The sequence below is a fragment of the Dromaius novaehollandiae genome, chromosome 1 (genome assembly GCF_036370855.1).
Source record: "Dromaius novaehollandiae isolate bDroNov1 chromosome 1, bDroNov1.hap1, whole genome shotgun sequence".
Taxonomy (NCBI): Eukaryota; Metazoa; Chordata; class Aves; order Casuariiformes; family Dromaiidae; genus Dromaius; species Dromaius novaehollandiae.
In genome coordinates this window covers 188,784,670-188,808,533 of record NC_088098.1, presented here as the reverse complement: position 1 = coordinate 188,808,533, position 23,864 = coordinate 188,784,670, and the positions used below count along the sequence as shown (strand labels likewise).

General features: G+C 42.6%; 1 protein-coding gene across 1 annotated transcript in view; it reads right to left on the bottom strand.

The window, feature by feature from the left end:
* Window positions 1-414: 414 nt before the first annotated feature.
* Window positions 415-23,864, bottom strand: part of SETDB2 (SET domain bifurcated histone lysine methyltransferase 2) — a 48,117-nt gene continuing 24,667 nt past the window's right edge. Inside the window, exons 16-26 of the mRNA XM_064507212.1 lie at window positions 19,992-20,117; window positions 18,967-19,105; window positions 18,175-18,310; window positions 15,968-16,075; window positions 15,056-15,189; window positions 11,859-11,905; window positions 9,342-9,400; window positions 7,746-7,812; window positions 5,883-6,005; window positions 4,372-4,443; window positions 415-1,333 (exon numbers count right to left, since the gene is read on the bottom strand). Of these exons, the coding sequence (XP_064363282.1) occupies window positions 1,194-1,333; window positions 4,372-4,443; window positions 5,883-6,005; window positions 7,746-7,812; window positions 9,342-9,400; window positions 11,859-11,905; window positions 15,056-15,189; window positions 15,968-16,075; window positions 18,175-18,310; window positions 18,967-19,105; window positions 19,992-20,117 (1,151 nt within the window). The 3' untranslated portion in view covers window positions 415-1,193. The remainder of the gene's footprint in view (window positions 1,334-4,371; window positions 4,444-5,882; window positions 6,006-7,745; window positions 7,813-9,341; window positions 9,401-11,858; window positions 11,906-15,055; window positions 15,190-15,967; window positions 16,076-18,174; window positions 18,311-18,966; window positions 19,106-19,991; window positions 20,118-23,864) is intronic.

Below are 23,864 nucleotides of genomic sequence, written 5' to 3'. Positions count from 1 at the left end.
CCTGCAGGGCCTGAACTGTCACCAAGCAAGAATAGCCTGTGTACCCTATATACTAGTGTATATTTCTGTAAGGGCACAGCTAATCTTTCTACCTGCAGGGCTTGTGTTTTGAAATTTACCTTTTATCACTTCAGTTATTCCATGCTTACTAATCTCCAGCTTAGGACTCTGCACAGAATGAGCTCAAGCTATGAATCTGCACCAGTCGCTAATGGAGCACAACTAGTTCTGTAGAATGGTGCTGCAGCCCATCATAACAGATGTAGTTAACTTCATAAGAGCAATAGGTCATTATGGTACCACCTCTGCTTGCTACTGGACAAGGCAAGGTAAAGATGGAAAAAATGTGATTGCTTAATGGCATGCCACTTACTGGGCAATATCCCACACACCAATTTGCATACTGAGCATTACTAAATGCACAACTTTTTATTAAAAACATTTTATTAACTTAGTTTTGTAGCTAAACAATGTTTTTCTGTATTCAAACAATTTCAGTATAGTAACCTTTAAGACAAAGCACATGGAAGTCATATCCTTTCTTAATGGAGAAAGGAGAATACAGTCCATTATTTGATACCATTTTACATTGTCTATGGTATCAGAGCATGGTACTCAGACATTCCTGTCTGCCTGCAACCACCATTTCACCACTGCTGTTATAGCAGAACTAGCTATATGCTTAACATTGTCAATGAAGAAATCAATTAAAAAAAAAAAAAAACTCCTGTTCATAATTCAGAAGGTTTCTGAGTGCAAGTTCTGCTAATTTATCTTCTTTGGAAAGCCAAAGCAGCAAAGTGATCCTTAAAACAACACTGTCTCCAAGCAGACAGTGAAGCAGCTCCCTCGCACATTCTGAAGAGGGCTGCCTCAACTAAAGTGACATAAAAAAAAATGTTCTGTGGCAGCTGTTGCTCCCTTGTCTTGGATAAAATCTTGGTTGGAGGGTTTTGTTCAGCTTTAAAAAGCTAAATTAAGTGTCTAACACTCATTGATCCACAGTAAAAAATAAAGGTACAACTTAAAATTATTGCAACAGTGAGGTATAAAAATGAGTAAAACACCCGATTTGTTTGTGTCCCTATCCTTAAAAAAAAAAAAAAATCACTTACACACTCACCAGACGTGCTCTATGGTTTCTATCAGCAGAAAATTTTGAATATTGATGACATTACAGAAAGACTTTAGGGTTATTCAGACACTGTACTGGATGTACTAGCGGTGTTCTCCTGGTTGGGAAGGGCAACTTCTTTTATGTCTTGCAGTAGTTCAATCTGGTTATCCAGTTTTTTCCTGGTTTCTAGAAGTTCCTGGATTTTCTCCTCTGTCCCTGTGATAAAAAGGGGAGGGATATAAATTCTTAAGCATGTGTAAATATTATTAATGTATACTGTTACATATGCATAAATACTGACGTTGCAGAAGTTACCAACACTTAGTCTACCATAAAACCTCTACTTTACTGAAGCAAAGTCCTTAGCCTTTGTGTATGGAAGAGCACATATGTACACACACTTCTACAATGCATTTTCAAATACATTACTGAGTCCTTACCTTGAATGTTGCATGTTGAAAACTGGTAGCCAGAATTACTGTTGAAAACTCTAGGTATCAGTTCATGAAAGAGGGATTCAACTCCTCACCCTGGTTCTGACCAAAAAAAACAGCTAACCTCTCTCCCTACTTTTCTGTGCAGTTAGATGTCCTCTGGATTTCACAGTGTGTCCCATGGGTGTCCCAGCATAGCAGCGTATACACATTGCTTGGCAGTGTCAGTTCAACTGTCTTCAAGACTGTAATGGAAATCACAGTCTTCTCTATTGCTTGCCAAGGGCAGTCATTATGGCATTTCTATTTGGTATCAAGTAGATGTGGTTAGAAGTACTATCAGGCACACATTTGAAGAAAAAGCTGGACTGTATAAGTAGGAGCTGAAGAAAGACTTCTTGGAATATTTGGACCCCCAAAAATAATTTGAAATAGACAAAACAGAGTAGACACAACATGACCATTATGGTATTGTGTTCAGCTTATGGGTGAACCACAGACAGAAACAACACAGTTCCTCTTCTTCCAAAACCTTGTGGCAGAAATAGAATTAGTCCAGAGAAAGGTGGCAGAGAATGACTGGCATATGGGAAAGCTTCCATAGGAAGATAGATCAACAGAATGAGAATCTTTCACCTCACAGAAGAGGTGACCTAAAGGAAAAGAACAGATATCTCTGAAAAAATCAGAAATGGCTTGAGGAATATGAACATGGAACAACTGCACACCATTCTGTAAGAGAAGAGCAATGGGACTCAGTGAAGTTACTGCATAGCAGGTTTAAAACAGGGAAGCTGTAGCTTTTAAATCTACATAACTAAACTGCAGAATTCATTGCTGCAGATGCCCTGAAAACAAATAATATCAGGAAGTTCAAAAGCTACAACACAGACTGCTTACCAGTGAAGAGAAGGAGATTGAAGATGATCTAGGTATCACACAAAGCTAAGCACAAGACAACAGAGCAGAAAGCAAAACTAGAAGGAAGTCACTTTTCCTTTGGGGGAGAGAATTAGAATCTCCAACCTAGAATTCTGAAATCAATGAGGTAATTGCAGGTCCCATATGAAATATTTTAAATACAGCAAGTTTGGAGTAAAACTGCATAGTAGATAACCACTGTTTAAGACCTACATACAAGAGGGATTAAAAAAGCCATTTCAACAATTACAGTTCATCGTAGTCTTTCTGTACTAATGCATAAGGCTTTAGAAGTTTGGCAAGAAGATCAAAAATGTGGGGGAAAAGAAAGTTAAAATGAAAAGTGGATTAAAGGTAAAGCATGTCAGACGGCTTAAAATAATTGGTTGCAGGAGAAAGAAAACAGTATTTAGTCATTCTGGACTTTTATATAAACATTTCATGCATCGTTACAGAGACTTACTAGCTAAGAGCCTGGAAGATAGATTGGGACAAAAATGCAGAGAATATAATCACTGAAGAGAATGTCAGTTCAAAAATGCTAGTGACTTCCATCCCTGCTGTTTCACTTGTTAGTTTCACTAACACAGTACTACTTATCATCTTTGACCAATTCATTATCAGAGCTCCTCTTGGATCAGTCTTGAAAGCAGCCTTGATACATGCTTTCATTATTGACCTTGAAACTGAAAGTAGGAGTATATGTATGATGTTTGCTGATGGTATCAGAAAAGAAGATTTTGTAGTACAGGAAGAACTGAGTGACTGAGGTAGTGGTGAATTAGGAAGGGTACAACTTTTACATGTCAGAATCACATGGTTTTGTACACAGGTGCCAATATCAAGAATTTCTCTTGTAAGGTGAGAAGAGGATGAACTAATTGATGCAGTTGTGAAAGAAGTAAGTGTGATCCAAGGATGTCTCACATGAGGAATTAAGAGCAGAGATGTATTAATGCCACCTTGGATTAGGTAATGCATTAAAGGCACATTGTCTAGGTAATTCTGTAACACCGGTCACTCCCATTCCCAAAACAGGAATTCAGATGTGAGACTAGGAAACTAAAGAGAGGTGCGTGGCTTGTTCCATCTAGTGAAGTGAAGGGTAAAGAGCACTATGTTTGTTAGTCCTCTTTAAGTACATCAGAATAGGTGGAATGGGGGAACTGCAAACATAAGGTAGAAGCACTGAACCTCAGGGTTAGCTAATTTACACCCATTTCCCCTTCGTCATGAATAAATTAAAGCAGAAGTTAGAACAAGGTTGCTAACTATTTGAGGGAAATGCAAGCAAGAGATCTACCTATCTGAAAAATAATATTAACCTTTTTGCTTGCAATAGCTGAGACTGCAGTCCATGCCCCAGAGGTTCCTTCCATACCAGTCATCCCAAATGACTGCTCTTGCACTTGTTTTCATTTCATTCTTCAAGTGTTTTCAACTTGTTTTCAAAGCATGCTAAAACTGCACTCTGTTCCAGGTACGTTCTGCTCATAATGGTTAATGCTCTCACTGCAACATAACAACCGGTCTAAACAGTGTTCATAGGAAAGGAGCAAAGTTTTAATAGAAAGAAGTTGTGAAGGGAGGCTGTGGAGAAGCCTCCCCACACAGGAAGGAAAGGAACCTGCAGAACCCTTCGGTTCTTCACAGCAAAGACCTTTTGGTCCTTTAAAGCTGTGGAACTGTGACTTACCTCCCCCTCTATGTCAGGCAGCCAAACTGTATTTCTAAAGATTCAGGTTTCAATGGCTTTTCCTCAGTAATTTATATAATGTTGAGAAGAAGTTCCCTGGAATTCTCATCTTAAGTGATCATGTTATCAAAATCCTCAGAACAACCACTTGAATGCCAAAAACCACACCAAGTGCTGCTACTCTGACAGCTTATTTCACATACCTGAATGAATATTTGTCAGTATGTTTTCAAACAGTCCACAGTCAAAGAGTGACATTACTGTTTCTTCATACTCTAAGGATAAAGATAATTTGATTTACTGTTACATAGTAAAGGTTTACAGTACATTTTGGTTAACACAGAGCCCTGCTTAGAAGTAGCACAAAACAGTAATTACTTATTTTATATTATACCGATTACTTGAGGTTTTAAGATAAGCAAAGATGCAAGGAAAAGACTTTCTTTTCATATAGCCTGTATTGCCAACTCTGCTTTTTTTAGTTTCATATAGGAAACTAGAAAGGAGACCTACATGGCATTCCTGTTCCGAGTCTGCACCACCTCAACGCACTTCATTTAAAGTAGGATATCTTTGGCTGGGCAGTCTACAATTTACCCAAGTCATATTTCACTCCAGCATGTTGGGACTGTACGTGTAACAGCAGGGTTGATAGTGCCAACTCTTCACAGATCACAGGACACTGATGTGCTCAGCACAAACACCTAATGGGCATTTGCCTTTCTAAGATCATAAGAGCGTTTTTCATGGGACACTGCTATTGCTGTTTTATGTTAAAAGTCAGCCTCGATTTACACCTGGATTTCATAATTGAGGCTTCCAACGAAACAAAATACAAAATGCCTACAGAGTTGATATGACTTAAGTAGTTTACTGAATGATGAAGTCCTCTGAAACCCTAATATGCTCTGGAATTTTTCATTGCTTCTAGCAGCTGTTGTCATGCAACATCCTAGCTGCGCTCATGAGGAAGATTTAGTTGACTGGGACATCTCACTTTTCATACATGTGCTTTAGTTATTTTGCGTAAGTTCGCATTCTTTGTACAAAGGTATAGTATTCATAACTTTGGAAAGCTAGGGAGACGATAGGAGAACAAGGTCTGAAGTTTTCTTTAACTGTTTTGTGGACAAAACAACATTAGAGTGGAATCTTCCAAGAACAGTGTTTCATACATGCTGATACTTAAACCAATTAAACCCCCAAACACACACTAATATTTGACATTAAATTTCTAAGTAATCATCCAAGTAATTCATTACAACACTTAAAACATACATACTTGGGTCAAAGAGTGCTGGTATTAATAGACAGCTGGTCCCTCTAAGAAGCCGTAAGAGCAACATAAATTTATGATTCAAATAAAACCTTCCTGTTCTCTCCAGGACCTCTCCTTCAGCACCTGGGAGAAGAGGTCTGGGCCTGGCTGGCTAATCCACATATGTTTACACAAGGAGTAGAAGGCAGCTTCACAAATTCCAGGGTTAGAAGGCCTCACTAGGGCATGCCGAGTTGGCAGCTCTTCCCCTGTACTGACATGGGTATACCAAAAAATCTCACTCTCCACCTGCTGTAGGGCTGCAGAACTAAGACAGGACGCAGTTATCTAAGGCTGCTAAGAAACATTCTCCAGAAGGTGACCCCAGGGCCGAGCGCCCAGCATTCGGATCAGTGTTTCGTCTGTGAAAGCAGAATTCCCCATGGCTCACCATACCAGTTTCCGAAGTGTTGTCATCCATCAGTTTTTCCTGTGCCAGGTGAAGTGTGTCCAGCATCTCTTCAAATATGTCATCCAAAAGCCCCGCCTGTTTGCACTTCCTAAGAAAATCTATTCGTACTGTTAAAACACAGAATCAAGAGTGATCCTCAGCCCAGCTGCATGGTCTCTTTATATTAACTGTAGCAGCTTTCACTTGCCCTCTCCTCAAAGTGACTAAAAATTTGGTTAAGCGCCCCCCCCAAACCTAACAGATCCTTATGCAAATACCTGGCTTCTTAGCTCTATCCACTCAGCCCTTTACAATGGGGACAATAACATGGTCAGGCTAACATTAGCATTGGGTTGGTTGTAAAATTACATAAGCTCTAGGCTGGGCTTCGCTGATCAAAAGGAATGTCACCACAACTCTAAGTGCACCATTCCTAAAGCCTCCTGCTACCCCTTAGTTTGGAAAGCAGGCAATTGCCTTTTTTTTTTTTTCCCCCATCCCCAGCACCACACCAGGGACTGAAGGGGCTACAGGGTAGAAAACAGTGCAAGAAACCAGCCAATATTGGATTTGGTAAGAGAACTGAGGCTACTCTTATTCCAACTGATGCAGGTATTAATTTGGTTTATTATAGCCCATTTTATATGTCTACTTTGTCAGATTTGGATTGCTGTGGGGAAATATAACTGCATTTTTCCCCCCCTCATCTCTCAGAGCAGCAGGTCAGTGACAGGTTTCAGTAGGAGCAATGCGCCATTCAAAAGGAAAGAGCTATTAGAGAATTCAGAAGTCTGCAAGTCTCCGTTCAAATGTGATGTTACTTTTTACTGGAGAAATCAGTGAGAAAGAAAATGTCATTTCACTTATATTAGATGTCCTATAAATATTGCAGGATTCTCTATAGGTTCGCTATTCTGAATTTTTTTACTACAGTTATAAAGAAAAAGAACACTTTGCAGCCACCTACTGTTACATTACCATGTCCATTTACTGAATATGGCCATGGGAAGGTGGATAAACACCAACATCTTCCAAACTTCTGACTGACAGCATAATCCTAACACACAACTACAGCAGGACTTCTTGGGTAACATGAAAACTGTGGAACTGAAGAATGGGTCCAGCAGTTGATTTCCCTATTATAATGGCATATTTATGCAGTAAAATAAGATACAGGAAGCTTTATACAACACAGTTTAATACAGATTTGGAAGGTAGCATAAGATGGCATGCAGTTGGCAGCAATAACTGTAGCAGCATTTTGAAAGCCTGGTAACTGCCCAATGAGCTAGAATCCTCCTCTTGCAGCTGTGCTGGATGTCCTCTCTTTTATGTCCTGCTTATGCTCTCAAACCTCCTCTCCTGCTAGCACCTCCTCTGCCCATTCTAGGTTCTTCCAAATCTGTGCCCCTCGCCTCCTTCCAGAGAAGCTTAGTGCAAGAAGACTGAAGTGAAGAAAGAAAATTTCTTGTATTTTATTTTTCTTTTTAATTTTATCTGTTTTAATATGGAGAGGGAAGAAAAGGGTCAGGCTGAGGTATCCATGTTTGCTGGAGGCACCCAGTTGAACATAGCAGCCAACTAGAGCAGAGGGATTATAAAAAAAAATCCCAGGTGAATAACTGCGTCACGTCAGATAGTTAATCTCAGCCAAAGCACAGAGATTTGTTTGCTGCACAGTTACAGAAAACCTGCATAGTCATCCTGCAATATCTGACTCTCACTCCCTTGTCAGAACACAGTCACTCGTCCCAGGAAAATAATAAAAAGATGTTTGCAACAGCATTTTTAATCAAACATCTCCAAGCTCTCAATTTCACCATAACAGATCACAGTATCATCTAGTTGTTCTACAAAATAATTCGCACCTTTTTGCCTGTTGTTTTTTCTTTTTAGTATTCGTAAACTGTTTTCATCTTCTGTCTCTTCTGTGCTCTATAAAAAAAACATTTTTACATCATATTGACATTGACTGCTCCATTTTTATTATCTTACCTCTTTAATAAGAGAGAGAAAAAGCATTCCATGTTTCAGTGACTATAGCCAGTTTCCCCACACACTTAATGGTACTCCTCTCTGGAATGTTTACAATCAGTTTTTAAAAAAAGAAGCAAAAACATCTGTCCAAGAAAAGTCCAGTAACTGGGACACCACCCTTCTGTATTATTATTATTGCATTTGCCCAGCATATTCAAATAGCACAAATATCACCAAATGACTACTGCTAAATCCCAAAACAAGTGACATTTAATTCTCCAGACTGGATGTAACGCTTAAAAGGATTTGAGAGGAGAAAGGGAATGTTCTTCTTTTCCTTCAGACTGGATGCAGTGATTCTTTGCTGTTCTAAGTCATCCCACAAATGATTCTTAAATGCTGCCACAAAACACCAATGTAGAAATGCACTGCTTACACAATGCTAAACGATTTATCTTGCAGCAACTAAACATACATGCAGCCTTGGAATTTATTTGCAGCATTTGCATTGATTACTGAGATCGCTGACACTGGCAAGCGGCAGAAACAGCACATTATCTTGGGTAACAAACCAAGTGAATCTCAGTTATAATACCAGAAATGTAAGTGGATTTGCAACTGAGAAATGCTTGGGGAACAGCCAACCTACTAACAAAAATGCTGCTGCATGAAAGCTGCAAAGATTCTTCATGTCTCCTCACATGACCTCTCTTTAATCTCCAAGGCCTGGGAATGGCAGGAATTTTTCCTAAGAAAAGCTGGATGCCACTTCCTCTACAAAGGAGAAATCCTGATCCCCACCAGTCAACGAGAGTTTGCAAGCATACTTCAGTAGAGCCAACGGGACCACCTCAAACTCAAAATAACCTCTATTTAAAAGTTTTCTAACAACTACCCCTAAAAAAATGAAAAAATACCCCAGCAACCAGAGGGCCGTTCTGCCCTGATAACTCCTGAGCCCTTGGGAATGCCATCCTCACAGGCAAAGCTGTGAGAACTGCCTGATCTAGAGCAAAAACGTGCCACATTTGCTGTGAGTGCAGGCTCACAAAGGAGTAAGTGCTAGTTTAAAAGGCCAAGTGACTCATCAAAAGCAGTTTTCACAGAAACTGTGTCAAGCCCTAGGCAAATCTGAGGGCTTTAGAACTTCGGAAGAAAAAGAGCCCCCAAGGGGAAGCTTGTTCTGTTCCTGGCAAGATCACAGCCACTGAGTCTTTGCCACACAGCCTTTGTTCAGAGGGCTCAGAGGTTCCTTTTTTATTATCTGAGGGCAGTATCAGTTCCGCCTGAAGCAGCTCTGAATGCAAACAGGTTTGTTTTGAAAGAATGACAAGATCAAAACAAGAAATAAAGGCAGCTGTAAAGGAAGAGTTCTTGCACTCCTGTGAGGAAACGCCTTCAGGAATACACTGTCAAAATGCTTCTCTAAGTCCTTTGCTGTAGTGGATGTGGGTTTCTGTTTTAGAACTACTTAAATTCAGAATTACCATTTGTTCCCTGATGGCGGAGGATTTCATTGCATGCCTTTTCCTCTTATTAGCTGCATCTAGAAATCAAGAGACAATAAAGTAACAATGTCAGCCTCAGACTGACAATTACACACAATTCAAATTTTTTCTCTTTCCCAAAAGCTACAAAAGTCAGACACTTTGGGTGGCAATGCATGAGTGTATTTACGCTTCCCCAAAACCTGACATTTCAGTTGAATTTATATTATTTCTATGTAAGAAAAAGTACAAGCCTGAACCACTAAGAAGTGCAAACCACTACAGCATTAGGACACTAATCCCATCCTTTTAATCCCAGTATAAAGGAAAACCCAGATTTTAACATATGATTTTTGGTTGTGGCAGAGAACTGATTTCCCCTGGCAGCAGCACTACCTATACATAGTTAGAACCTCAGGAAAGTCAGAAATTTATGAAAGATTACTTTTTTTCTTTTCAGTCAATTCTTGTTTATTTTAATCTCAAAACCAAGCCTACATAGAGCAGTATTCTAGTGTCTCAAATGCATATAAATAGTACTGTGTTTTCTTCAATGTACCAACCTCCTAGAAAACCCCAAGAACCGCTAATTAGAAACAATTTTACTTGTAAGTTTTATATTATTTAAGCTTTTAGTGACATGATCTTAGATCCTAGTGAAATCATCTGCTCTCACTCTGTCCTTTCTATCAGCGTGCACTGGTATCTCTCCAATATCGTAACTGGCAGCTGCTGAAAACAATTATGGCATCACAAGCAGAGAAGGGTAACTCTGGCAAGCAACACATAGCAGGAGAAGGTGAAAGCTAGAGAAAAAGAGTACAACCATCCATCATAGGCTGAAGGTTTTTAATGCAGAGGGGCCATGCGCCCCTCTGCCTTCTAACTGCAGGACCTTCGGGCAGCATGTGATAACGTTTTTGCTATTAAAAGTCATCTTATTGAGAAAAACAGGGAGCTACCGCTGGTTCAGGAGGGCCAGTTTGTTAAAACAATGTCCTATTTGGGGAGTACGGTCATTTCCTTGAGAATGGCGTTGTACACCTGCGTTTTTCATGGCTTAAAAAGAAATCGCAGGCTCTCACTAAGTCTGCAAAAAAGCTGGGTGGTCTACCTTGAAGCAGGTTAGGAAATGCGGGTGTAGGTACAAAAAGCATTGCTTGCTGTCTAACAGGACATCTTTGACCTATGTTAGGATTGTCTCAGCTCTTTGGGATGTTTGTTTTAGGGTATGTTAGGGATGTCTTGTAAGAGAAGAGGAACAAGATCCAAACGGCAGCCCAACTTTTCTTGCTCCCCACAGAGTGTTTTCAGCCTTCTGTGTTTAATAGCCTGGATTCTGGGCATATCCAACATTTCCAGTTAGGCCGGAGTGGGAGCCCATTTCCAAATCTACACTGCTCTCCCATCCCTGCTGCACAGAGCTGCAAGGAGATCTCTTGGCACCTAAGGCAAGCTATCCCCTTCCAGTCACAAAACAGAGGCCTGACGTTTCAACATGGGAATGTTCCCTGGACCAAGAGCAAGGGGATGGTCTTTGACCCTGTTTTCTCCAGGTTGGGCGGGGGGGGAGGGAGAGAGAAGGAGAGAAACAGCCCTTTTATGCCAGCTCCCGTTCCCACAGCCCAATCTCAGCTCAGCCTGTCCCAGAGGAACCGCTGCGCTACTACGCTTGAGTTAGATCCTGAAAGTCAAAACTCTGCCTTGGAGCCACAGTGTCTATACCCCACCCCTATTTTACTTTCTGCACACAACTTCTAGCAGTAGTGCTTGCAGCCTGATTGAGCTTAACTTCCATTTGGAAGTGAAGGCCATTTTAGGACCTATTCTGTTTCCAGTAGGAGCGTGTGCACTAGCTTAACTAAGTCACAGCTTCGGTAAATTCAGTAAGATTCCTGACTACCTCTGCACCAGCAAGCCCCAGGATAGCCAAATTAAATTGCATTTCTGTAGCAGAGGAAATAATCTTTTCCTGCAAGTTTTATAACACTTTTGTTACACTAAAAAAAAAAGCTCTTTGGGATCCTTCAGAATGAAAGGCCCTATTCAAAAAGTACTGCAGTGAATATGAAAGACGCAAATGTGAATGGTTTAGCGAAACTACAGATTAAAATCCCAAGGTGGCCACTCGTGTAGTAGCTCTCTCTCAGCTAACCAAATGCAAACTTGTGCATCATTCACTAGCATGGCTCTCATATCTCACACGGAGTTTACACACTGCTTGGGCCTACCTGCCTATACATGGTCAGAATAATTCCATGAAGGATCTGGTCCACAGTGTTTCAAGTCAGTTTTGAGGGAGATTCCGGGACGATCAAATATAAGCATTTCCTACTTCAAAATCTTTTAGACTTCTCTGCACATACATGGATCTCAACCAAACCACTCCTGCAAGATTAGAAATCCACCACTATATATAAAGGTGGAATAACATTAATTTTGCTCAAATGAGTTATTGACTGTAGGATGCAAACTTTTAAAACAAATGAAATCAATGAAGCCATTAAAGAAACTCACCATAGTGATTGGTCCTATTGCCTGGGTCATGTTTTGGGCAGAACACTCTAAAATTTAAGTTCAATTTTAAGAAAAAGAGAAAAAGTATTAATAAATATGTAAACAGTGGTATGCCGACTGATTTTTAACAGATATTTTCCCTTCTTTTCATTGAAAGTAAATTGAAAGATTTTTTTAATCATGATTTTTGTTCAGCATTACCCACCTAGAAAAGCACCTACAGCACCTGCTGTAAAGTCACATACATGCACAAGCTTGTATTTGTATTTTTACAGCCTCAATAGACTGAACACTGCCAAGTTTTGAATTCTGTTCTTTTGCCCCACTCTGCTTGGACCTACTCACTGCTTACATCATGATGTCAGACTCATTTCATATAGTGTGATCAAACATTGGCAGGAGCAGCACACTTGCTAACACAACTTATTAAAATGATAGTAATGTTATCCAGATGAAATATCGAAGTACTAACATTGCGTGATTGTGGCTATTGTTGTTCTGCCCCTTTGCCCTGTACCCAGCGAGGTCAGGTCCAGAACCTGTTTAAATGCCTCTGCCTGCCAGTCTGCTTGAACTTGTGAGCCCAGCAGAACGAGCCAGCACAGCCACCCAGCACTGCAGTGCAGTGCATAATAGCATTTATTCATCCAGAGATCTCTGTGCCCCTTCCCATTGCCTGGTGCTGAGGCAGTCCTCAAATCCCTGGGAAGTAGGACACCCCTCTTTGAGGTCCAGTAGCTGAAAGCTGCTCAATCTGTTCATTCCCTGAAGGGTTTAGTAATGTGTGAGATGGGAACATTTTCTCCATAATCATTCGGAGAGCAGTGTGAATTCTTTGGAAAAGAAAAAAGCAACAGATATAGCAAGAAATATTCCTCATCTTCTGGATAATGTGTAGAAACAAATGTCTTTCCAGGGAACATAAACCAGCTTCTATAGTATGCCTTTCTTACAGAAGGATCCCAAATCACTTTTGCCTTGTCAGTGTGGCTTAGCTGATCTCTTCATTACAAATCTCTACTTGCCAAGACTAACACTCAAGTGTTTGAAATATTTTTTTAAAGGTGAATTGCATTTACACAGGCATTTTCTAGTTATTTTCACTCTTTTCTTAAAAAAAAAAAAAAAAAACAACCCAAAAAGTTACAAGTGCTGACCTTAGAAACACAGACTGTTCCCTTTACAAACCAACTTCTGCATATGAAATTCATTTTGATGCACAAAACCCAGATTGACACATGCCCAACAATTCAGTGAAAAAGCTAAGTACTAGACACACCTTACTTGCATCCCTGAATTTCTAATACTGCCCTTTGGGTTTCCCACTCCCCTTTAATTCTATTCCTTCCTGGTTAAAAGCAGTTTTCCTATGTATAGGAACAGTTTATAATCCACCTACAATACTTTGAGTGGCCACTTTATTTGGAAGCATTCCCTACCATCATTCTGTAAGAGAAATCTCCAAATCATGCTTACTTCCCCGGGTGTACTCTTACTAGCCATTTGCATAGCACTGTATGACTTCTTTTTTTATTTTATTCGCTTTGGTAATCACTGCTCACCACCACCAAGATGGAGATTTAGAATTTAAGAACACTGGATCTCTCCCCATTGAAGGCATTATCTCTTCTGACACACTTCTCAGAGTATTATGTGTCTCCATGAAAAAGTGCAGGGGGCTGTCAACCCATGCCCACTGTTTTTCAAGGCTTGTTTCTCTTCTCTCCAGTAACCTCATGCTAGCTACAAGTTTGGTGCTTCTTCATTTTTTTTACCGATATAGTGCAAAAATGGTTGGGCCCAAACCCCTCAAACTTGTCTCACAGTCTTTCTTCAATCCAGTCATTTTTCACCTCTTCAGTAGAGGCTGCTATAGTCTAGTTGCCTATATTCCTATATAGTACAAGTAACTAGTCTCATGCAATGTCATAATAAAGGCCATTTTCAAGTTCAGGTTCCCTCTTCCAAATCTCCAAGGTCACCTGCTCAGAAAGCCATCAAGTCAAACCATATATTGAACAATCTCTTTATCAGTTTGTATATAGACTATTAGTCCCATTTGTTTTTTGACATCTTGAGAAATACAGTCTTTTTCTGTCCAAAGTATCATTTCTAAAGGCATATGATGGCTGCCATTTATTTTGTGATCCCAGAAAGTTTCTGTGCTTCCAACTACACTCTTATGAGCTTTAAAGACTCACAAGGACTTTATAAAACATAACAAACTAAACACATCTTCCCTACAACTGGGCCTATACACTTGCAGAAAGATGGACTTATTTTGGATTGAGAGCCCTACAAAAGCAGCCAGGAAGAGTATGTTGGCACCAAAGAACCCATCTAATTGCGCTACTCCACTTCTTCCTGAAACAAGTAACGATTATGTAATTTATCGGATTAATGAGACACCAGAGTGGCCTGTGATTTCTCTGGCCTTGCACAGAAATGGGCATTTTGGGGTCTATGAACCTCAGCCCTTATTCAAACAGCAGCATCTCCAAAAGCTCCCTGCAGTCTCAATTCTCAACCCTTTCCTCTGCAGGGTATCATTCCTTCCTCCAAACAACTAGCTCCATCTACTGACAGTAAAGTAGTCTTCTGCCCTCAGACTGCCATCAGGACTAGCATGATCAGGACATTTTCTTAAATTCTTAAATTTTCTTAAAGCCTGTTCAACAGCATTACTGTCAGCAACATACAGGAAGTATAAGAAGGTCTTAAATGGGAATACAAAGTTCTCTGCTAGCATACGAAGTGTGTGGGGGGAAAATCACCAAAATGCACCTACTGCAAAGAGATCTAGAAGTGCTGCAGTCTGGTCTGTGCAGAGGCCATGTTTACTGAAGCTACTGAACCAAGAAGAACTGAGAACTTGGGTCAAACCAATACAAATTTTTGTCCTTGAAGGCTAAACAGTCAGTAAGGAGAGATTTCCTCAGTTTCAGCCTAGTGACCTTTCAGGTGTGTTTCAGGTTCAGACACTGAATAGCTTCCTTCCCACTGCTGTGTTAAAGACAAATGTTTTCTCCGTTGCTCGTGAATAGAGGACTTCAGGCCGTGGTGACTGAGAAGGACTTTAAGAAGGGAGAACATCTTCCTTTTTTAAAAAACTTAAATTATTTAAGTCTCTTTTCCTGACAACATTACCAAAGCCTCGACAAAAAAAAAAATAGTTAGAAAAAGGTTTGGTTAAATACCGGTAAACTCCATTGACTTCATCTGTTTCTATTGCTGCATCATCGCAGAGTGCACAGAAGTAGTGATAACTTCTGCGACAGGCTCTTTCCTCACATCCCACAGTGGCTCCTTTCTTGCGACAAAAGTTGCACATCTACAACAAAATGAGGTTTAGCAGGCAGACGTTACAGATAGCTGCTGTGAATCTCAGCCTTACGAGGCAAACATCATCATTTGTGGGAAAACTGAATCTTTCATTGCATAACTCATCAGGCAAGTTCACTCCTGCAAACCTCTACCATGTTCATTTTTCCGGTCACCTTTCTGCTATTTTGCCTCAATTTCACACTGATTATTTTGTAAAATGATGCAAAAAGACATGAGGCACTGCGCATCTTTCCCCCTTCCTCTAAATCTTGCCCAAATTATTTCAGTACACAGGGGGTTATATTTATGTTTTCTAGGCTAACTTCATAAAGGAAAAAAGATCCATCCCAGAGACAATGGAGAAGGGCAACTAAGGACAAAGCCAGTAGAAAAAAATCTCACATAAATAACCTTCCTTCTGCTAAAACAAAACATGTTTTTCTTTACACTTCTGGATTGTGTAATTTTGTTTCAGACACTGTCTCAGTTCTCTAACAAAATCTTTACGGAAAGTCTCTTAATCTTTGCTCTTAGGAAAAAAAGACCAGAAAAGTCAACAAATTCTAACAAAAAAAAAAAAAAAAGTACCAAATTTCACTAAATATAATGTCAAACCAATGTTTCTAATTCTAAATCTGTAACTTCCTTAATCAGAAAAACAAAACACTTTTCTGCATTTTTTTTCAAGCACGAAATAGGCCCCAGACAACCTTCAGCATGTCCCCTACTGCTGTTTAGTACTATGTGTCAGGATTAAGTGCAAATTCACAAAGAAACTGCCTTACCAGCCGCTTTCCTCTTCTGAGTTCATTCAACACTGATGCCACATCAAACCTTATATCCAGATTATCTGGGTTATACTCTTCAGATTCCACAAATCCTGAGGAAAATAACTAAACACAAAAGAGAAAAATATTAAGAATTAATATAGGCACTCAGTCACCTACCTATTCCAGAAAGAGAAAGGGGTTTATGATACCAAATCTGTCCTTCTTGTACTTGCCCTACTTAAGAAAGGCTGACTTCTCTCTGTGTTTTTAAGAAGTTTCACCAATCTTGAGTAAGGAGCTGTGCTTAAACCTTTTCCAGTCAAAAGAAGCTCCTCTGTTTATGTAGAAGGTTTCATATGACCTGAAGGTGAACTAAGAAAAGATTGCAAAGTGAGAAGGTGAACTTAGTAAGAAGTGTGAATGAAGAAAGGCTGGAAGGCCAGGCTGCCCAGAGTAAGGAGAAGGTGGTCTTAGGCTGAAAGACCTCCACACCTTGAACATCTTGTTATCTTGCCCAGCTCCTCAGGCTTTACAGCTGAATGCAGTGTCTCTTTGCAACTAAAACTTCAATACAGCCCAGAGGCTACTGGAACAACTGTTCACTGCACAAGAAACAGATTGTACGGAGCCTGGGGAAAAACTCACATATGTGGATACATGCACATTTCTGTCCTCTTAATTCCCATGTATGTACTGAGCCATGACAGTAAGTGAGGATGGGGAAAGTTATCAGTGACTTTTTTGTAATCATTGTATATAGCTAATTTCAAACAAAAGTGAGCTACCCTTATGTTGACTGGCAGGCACAGTCTGCCCATTGTGGAGGACACAGGTAACTATAAAAAGCCAAATGCCGCACTCTTCCCAAGACAGAAATCAGTAAAGCTAACATCCAACTAATACATCCAAATAACACCCTAAAGATAGGTATCAGATGTTTCCGAAACATTTATTCTGTTTAAAAAAAAAAAAAAAGTAGTAAAAGTAGTAGGAAAGACATAGACATAAAACCAGTGAGAAAAAGGCGTCAGGAAGGATGAAAGCCAGAAAGCCATTCCAGCAGCAGACACCTCCTGCTCTAAGTGACCCTGACTGAAATGAGAATCTGTGACCAATTCTGCCTACCAAGAACCAGCTCCACTAAAAATCACAGAATAAGGAGAGGCATTTTGCCAGCAAAACACAGTGTGTTCTAGGATCATAACACACTTAGAACTTCACTGATATTTTTATATAATCATTTTTTGATTTTTTTTTTTAATTCCTTCTCTTATGCAAGACACAGACTGAGACATTTCCACCTTGACATATCAAGTGATGTCTACTTTTTCCTGCAGAGGTTTAAGCAAATACACATCTTCCTGTGGTCTGACAAGCCTCACTCATTTCAGTGACTCAAGCAGATCTATTTCTACTGCTAAACTGCATGTGTGCGCAGAAGTGCAGATCAGGAACAGAGACAACCTACCCTGGCACCTGAAAACACCACAAATCAATATGTCAAGCTGTGCAATAATGTCCTCCCCCTCTCCAAAATTCTGGACGAGCTCAGTTAATCATTTTTTTCCCCACAGCTTTTCAATCTAACATAAGCTTGCTGTTTTGGGTAATCTACCTTTTAACTCTGAAACTCTTCTTCTACTAGGTTGTTTTTTTAAGCTTAGTCTCCTACAGGACATTAAGCATATCCAACATGCCTACTGATCTGCACCATGTCAATCCCACCCTTTTCCAGCAACTCCTGGCCTTGCTGGCTGACTTAGCCACATTTGACAGAGCAAGAGAAATTTTTGAAGATAAGCAAGTTTCTGCCAGTTTCATGAACGTCATTGTCCTACATGCCCGTGTAAACTGGGCTCGTATGTGTGGATTCTGATTAGGTAACATGCAACAGCCATTTTGCGCTATTTAAACAAATACGTGAGGAGTGAGACAGCAATGTAATGGGCCTCACTTTTACAAGTTTGGTGCATCCTACTCCTAGTCCAGATTTATTCCTATTCCCCCTCTTAACTGCCTAATACTGGTTTTTAATGTTACTTATTTCTGAAGCCAAACTTCCTGTAGCTAATCTGCAAAAGATCATGAAATTGAAGATCACTGCCTGTTTCAAATCAAACAGGACAGAATCCATTGTACAGGAAAAAGTGGACAAGCAGTGGAGACTTCCCCGTTAGCCCTTCTCCATTGCCCTCATGTACTGACCAACTAAAACCACTCACCAAACAATCCTGATGAGCTGCAATATTTTGCTCTTTGGCAATGTACATTATAGAGCCAGCCTCCCCCTCTGAACAAAACGCACATGTTCTTCTCACCATCTTCGCCATTATCTGGAAATCACCTGGAGCAAGAAGACTGGGACAAAACACAAAGCAATTGATGCAACTAACACACACCAAGCAGGATGAACAGTGGAAAGCAGAGTTCACTAGCACTTCGCCCTCTAACTGCTGCTTCGCTTGCCTCCCCTGAAGCTTGGTTCGTTGCTAGCCCAGCAACAACTACCAGGAGAACATGCACAGCCTGCTGTGACAGTAGTGGGATGGAAACAGGCTCCCAGGAGCTCTAGCAGTTACAGCAGAAGAATAAAGGCTAGTTTATTTCCCCTTGAAGGGTCACTAAAAAATCATGGGAAAAGGGACAGGGCTAAAATCTTGCAAGCTTGCTCAGCAATGCATTCTCCAATGACAGACCCAGGAGTGGGCCAGCAAGTCATGCCCTAGGTGTGAAACCCCTTTTCCTTGGGGAATGTTAGTCACTGAAAGCAGTGCCTGCCTTGAGCTAGTGCTGCCACATGTAGGCCTGCAGTCAACTGAGGAGAGAAAAGTAGCTCTCCCTAAACTTCTCCAGTGTTTTCCAGGAGGTGACAGAAAACAAGGAAGTAACATTAATTCCTTACTGTGAAAAGGACATAGGAAAGAAGTGTAAGAGGCGTGCAAATAAAAAGGGGCGAGGAGAGAGACAGAAGTGAGAGATCTGAATATTTTCTGCCACTGAGGTGGAGCGCTAACCTGAGCAACACCATTTTCTCTATGCCCTGGAATTTGCCCCATGAACATCTGTTCTCTTTTTCTGGCCATATCCACTCAAGTCTCCGTTGTCCTTCTTCACTCAGTCTCTCTTTTCTTTTTCCCCTTTTTCCCCCGGAAGCTGCAAAAAGTTTAAGGTCACCTACTTATTTCACAAAACAGTCTAAATGTTTCTGGAAGACTCTTTCCCCCCCGTTAGTCAATTAAAGCACCACTCAACATATTAGTAAAAAAAGTTTTACTTTGTTTCTGGTTTCTGTGCAGGTCCAATGCAGAATCGTCAACAATTTCCTATTCCCACCAGGTGTGATATTCCAAAATGCCCTTTGCTGGAGACGTCACCTCTGAGAGCCCAAAAGCCTGCAGGATAAGGGTAAGAAATGTCCACTTTTAAGAAGCAAGAAGATTCAAAATGAAATTCTTTTAGCGATAGAGAGGAAGCAAGGTCTGAGTACTACACAGCCATGAAATCCTTGCACAACTTTCTGTGGCTTTCAACAACCATCTCCCATCCATAAACTGGAGGGAGTAGTCTCAAATGAGAAGAACACCAGAAAAAGGGGATTTTTTCCCTAGTTCTGCCATGGAGACATTGATCTCAGGCAAGTCACTTCACCTCCACAAGCATCTGTTTTTCTTCCCATCCTTCTAATTCTTTTAAGCATTCTGGTAGGGTCTGATTCCCACTCTGAATCCACACAGTAACCATCACAACAGCAGTCTTGGAATTTAAGCATTAAATAAATGCAATAGAAATAGAAATGTATAATAGAAACCAGAAATAAAGATGGGAAGAAATTAGAAAGCAGAACAAGCTAGAGGTTAGAATATGCAACAGGATATATTGGCAAAAAACAAATCACAAGCCAAGGAACATAGATGTAGCCATAGACATAGATGAAAAACGGAAGCTGCAAGCAAAAAGCAGGGGTAAGACTGGATGGTCTGTCACCCAGCTCAGGAAAAGTTCTCTGCAGCAGGCCAATACCTGGGATCGATGCAGATACATAGGCCCTGCTCAGGTCTAGTCAGAGGATCTGGCTCCAGGGGCTCTGGGAACTTGGTGAGGAAGAGGCTAAAGGTGGATCTACAGTCCCCGGTGCTCTTACAGGCTCTGAGGAGAAATCCTGGTGCTGAAAGATAACACAGGATGCTCAGTCAGGGTCAACATTGGGCCTTCACTCTGCAGGAACCCTGAAGGGGTGGAAGGACAGCTCTTGGCCATTCCTCTCCCTAGTCTAGCTCCACAAAAGGAGCACTCCTGTACATCCTCCCAAGGATGGGAGAGCAGGGGTGGGATACTGAGCTAAATGGGGCAACACATCCAGGCCAGCTGCTCTGAGAGTGAGGGAAGGGGTAAAGGTGTGGTTTGAGTTCCACAGTTTATTTTGCTTAAAGAGCCCTTTGCTTTTGCTGGTCTTAAAGCCTGACACAGGCTTCATCTGACACCCCAGTTCTCCTGTTTGAATAGGCAAGAAACAATTGCTCCTTACTCAGCTACTCCAGTAACATCCATGTTATCATAGATCTCTTATTTCCCCTCCAACAGTCTCTTTTTCAAGTTGAAGAAGCTAAAACTATTTAGTTGGTTCTTCTGCAGAAACAGCTCCACATCTTCAATCATCCTTGTCACCTCTCAATATCTAAGATCACCAAACAACCTCCAGAATGGTGGGATACCACAGACTACATACAAGGGCACAATGGCACTCTATTTTTCTCCTCTTTTTTTTCTTAATAATTCCTAATACTTCAATCATATTTTGGACTGCTTCTGAGCATGGAGCCAACACTTTCATAGAAATACCCCAGATCTCTTTGCTAAGTGGTATCAGGTAGCTCGGAGGCCATCAGTGCCATGATTCCTGCTCTGCTGCATGCCTCACTTTCCACTTACCCGTGCTGGATTTTCATCTGCTATTTTACAGTCAAATCACTGTCACAAAGTCCACTATTATTGCTACTGAAGTGAACTGTAGGGACTAGAGGTGACTAATTAATCTATAAAAGCTGGAGGCCCACCACAGAACAGTTGAGGTTGGAAAGGACCCCAGGAGATCGCCTAGTTCAATCCCCCCTGCTCAAAGCAGGGTCAACTAAAGCAGGCTTCCACAGCCCTCTGCTAATGACACAGCAGCTGAAGCCTCAAAACAGAAGAGAGAGGAGAAGCAGTTAAGAGAAAGAAGCAATCACGTGCCTCTGGCTGCTTCTCCGAGCTGTTTCCTGCAAACACACACTGACAAGCACAGCTTTTTTCAATAGTGACAAAATGGAGAAAACCAGTAAACAAAACAGAAAGCAAAGGGGGAAAAAAAAAAAAAAGAGAGATGAAAATATTGTTGCCAAGTGCCCAGGACAATATAACTTTCAAATAGATCTTCCTGAAACATTACTGGTTTATTTAATGATTTCCTTTCCTGAACCAATTCTGAAAGCAGCCTTGCAAGTAAATACAATTCACACATTTTCTGCAGGAGGAAACCGAGGCATGGAAGATCACACAGCACATCTCTAGTGGGTAAGGAAGAGAATCCAACTCTCCCAACTTCCAGCATACTACCCAACGCCAGTGCCATAGCTTCTGCTCTGCTCTCCTCTTCAGCTCAACCTAGGACAGGAATCAATTTAGCGAAGGAGAAAGAAGAAAATTGCAGGCCTGCTACCCCACACTCACTGCTTCCTCCATCTGCACTTTATGGGGGAAGAAGCAGTGCTGGTCATACACCAACTAGGCACAGCCTGTGCAAGCACCTCCCCATCCATCCCAAGCCATTAGCAGCACAAATACATCAACCCTTTGCAAGGCTTTCAGAACAAACAAAAACAAAACAAAACCCATATTTCTGACCACCTTTCACTTGCTACAGGAGAGATATCTTATGAGATCTAAAGCATGAAAAAAACCTTTTCTTTAGAAAGGCATGTTACCACATCTGATCCAAACGATGGAGATGACTTGGAGGCTCCTTATCAGACCCAAACTCTGCTCCTTGCAAGATGTTTGAACTCTAAGTCTCAGAGGTCCTCCAACACCCCCTAAAGCACCGAACAAGGGGGTAATCTTCATACAGTAACACCCTGTCCTCTACTGACAAGCTGCTTCCAGCATTTTAAACATAGTTGCACCATTTTTAAGGAACTACCAGTTCCAATGCTGCTGCGTGCACTTAAGCGCCACAGGATTTGCGGGAAAAGGGTGCAGATGAGCACTCCTCTCTGAGCAAGAGGGCAGAGGTCGTGTCAACCGCTGGGGGTGGGGGTTGATTCCTCTCAGTTTCTGTTTCCATTCCCCGCGACGGCAAAGGCGACGTCATCTGTTACGGTTGGGGGTTGATTCCTCTCAGTTTAGGTTTCGGTGCCTCGTGCCCTGAAACCAGGTACGCGCGGGGCGGAGAGCACCCGGCCAGCGCAGCCAAGGCCCCAGGAGGGGGGAGCTGTTTTGCTCTCACTTCCCCGACGCCGCAGATGCTTCCCCCGCCCCCTTCAGCGCGCCCAGCCCGCATCCCCCGGCCCAGGCGGCAGCCACATGCGCTCCCTCCTCTTCGCCCCCTCCCCGGGCTCTGAGCGCACCCCGGCCCGGCCCGGGGGCGGGAACGCCGCCCTCCCGCTGCTTCGAGGACCCCCAGCCACGGGGCCGCGCCGCCGCCTGCCCCCCGGGCGGCGAGCGGGCTCGGCGGTGGCGTAACGGTCGCCGCCGCTCGCGGAGGGGGGGGGGAGGGGAGGCGGGAAACTGGGGAGCCCTCACAGCCCCTCCCCCCGCCCAGAGCTCCAGCAGGGAGGGCCCGGCCCATTCATTGAGCCTCCGGAGGGGGAAGGGGGACCGGCACCGAGGGGGCAGCGAGCACTCGGACGTGCAGCGAGGGCTGCCTGTGGCCCTCATTATCCCCCCCCATCCCCGCGCCCCGGTGGTACTTACCGCAGGGCAGGAGGACCCCTCCGCTCCCCGCCGTCACAGGCCGGCCCGCACGAGCATCCACTTCCGCGCGCGGGGAGGGGGCGGCCGCGGAAGTGGGCGTATCCAACCCCGGCAGGGAGCATGCTCAGTAACGCCCGCTGAAGCCCTTGCCAGCAGCGAGAAGAGCGGGTCCGGAGGCAGCAGAAGGCGGGGCTTCGCTGGCGCCGCTGTCTCCGATTGGCTGGCTGCCGTCCGTCCCCCGCCGTGGGCCGAAGATGAGCAATGAATCGGTCCCGCTTCGCGGGCCACGTGGTCAGGGAGCGGCTCCCGCCCCGCCCCCCGCGGAGTTCGGCGTGTCAGCGCGGGAGGCGGCGCGTTCGATCCCCGCCCCCGGCAGCGGCGGGCAGCGCCTGCCCCCGCCACGCCTTGCGCGAAGCGAGACCGGGGCCCGGGAGCAGGCCGCGGGGGGCGACCCGCCTTCACAATAAGGGCAGGAGGGGGAGGAAGAGCAAGAGCCCCCGAAAGGCTCAGACAGATATTTCCCAAGCGATTTTCCATGAGGAACGGTACATCCCAAGTCGTCCTAGAAGAGAACCTTCCTCCCCCAACGTGACCATTAATGTTTCACTTGACCAGGACAAATTCTCTAAGGCCAGCAGAGCCCTCAGGGGCGTTTTGGTGCTGGACTAGCGGAGGGGCACAGTGACATCTGACTTTTCTAATAGCTGGCTTGGAAGGAAGGGACAGTCAATGACATAGCAAACAGACTGTGGTATTTCTCCTGCAATCGATATTTCCAACAGTAGCAACATGCACAATAAATTATCAAAGTACTGGTAGCAAAGAAAAGGGTTTCAAGTTCCCAAATGCTTTTGTTCTGGAGAAACGGCCTACACCAGTCTTGAGGAAACTTCACAAATGGGCTGGCCCTGTGTTACTCCCCAAACGTTTGCATTTGTCATTTCAGCCCTTGAAGTTTCAGCAC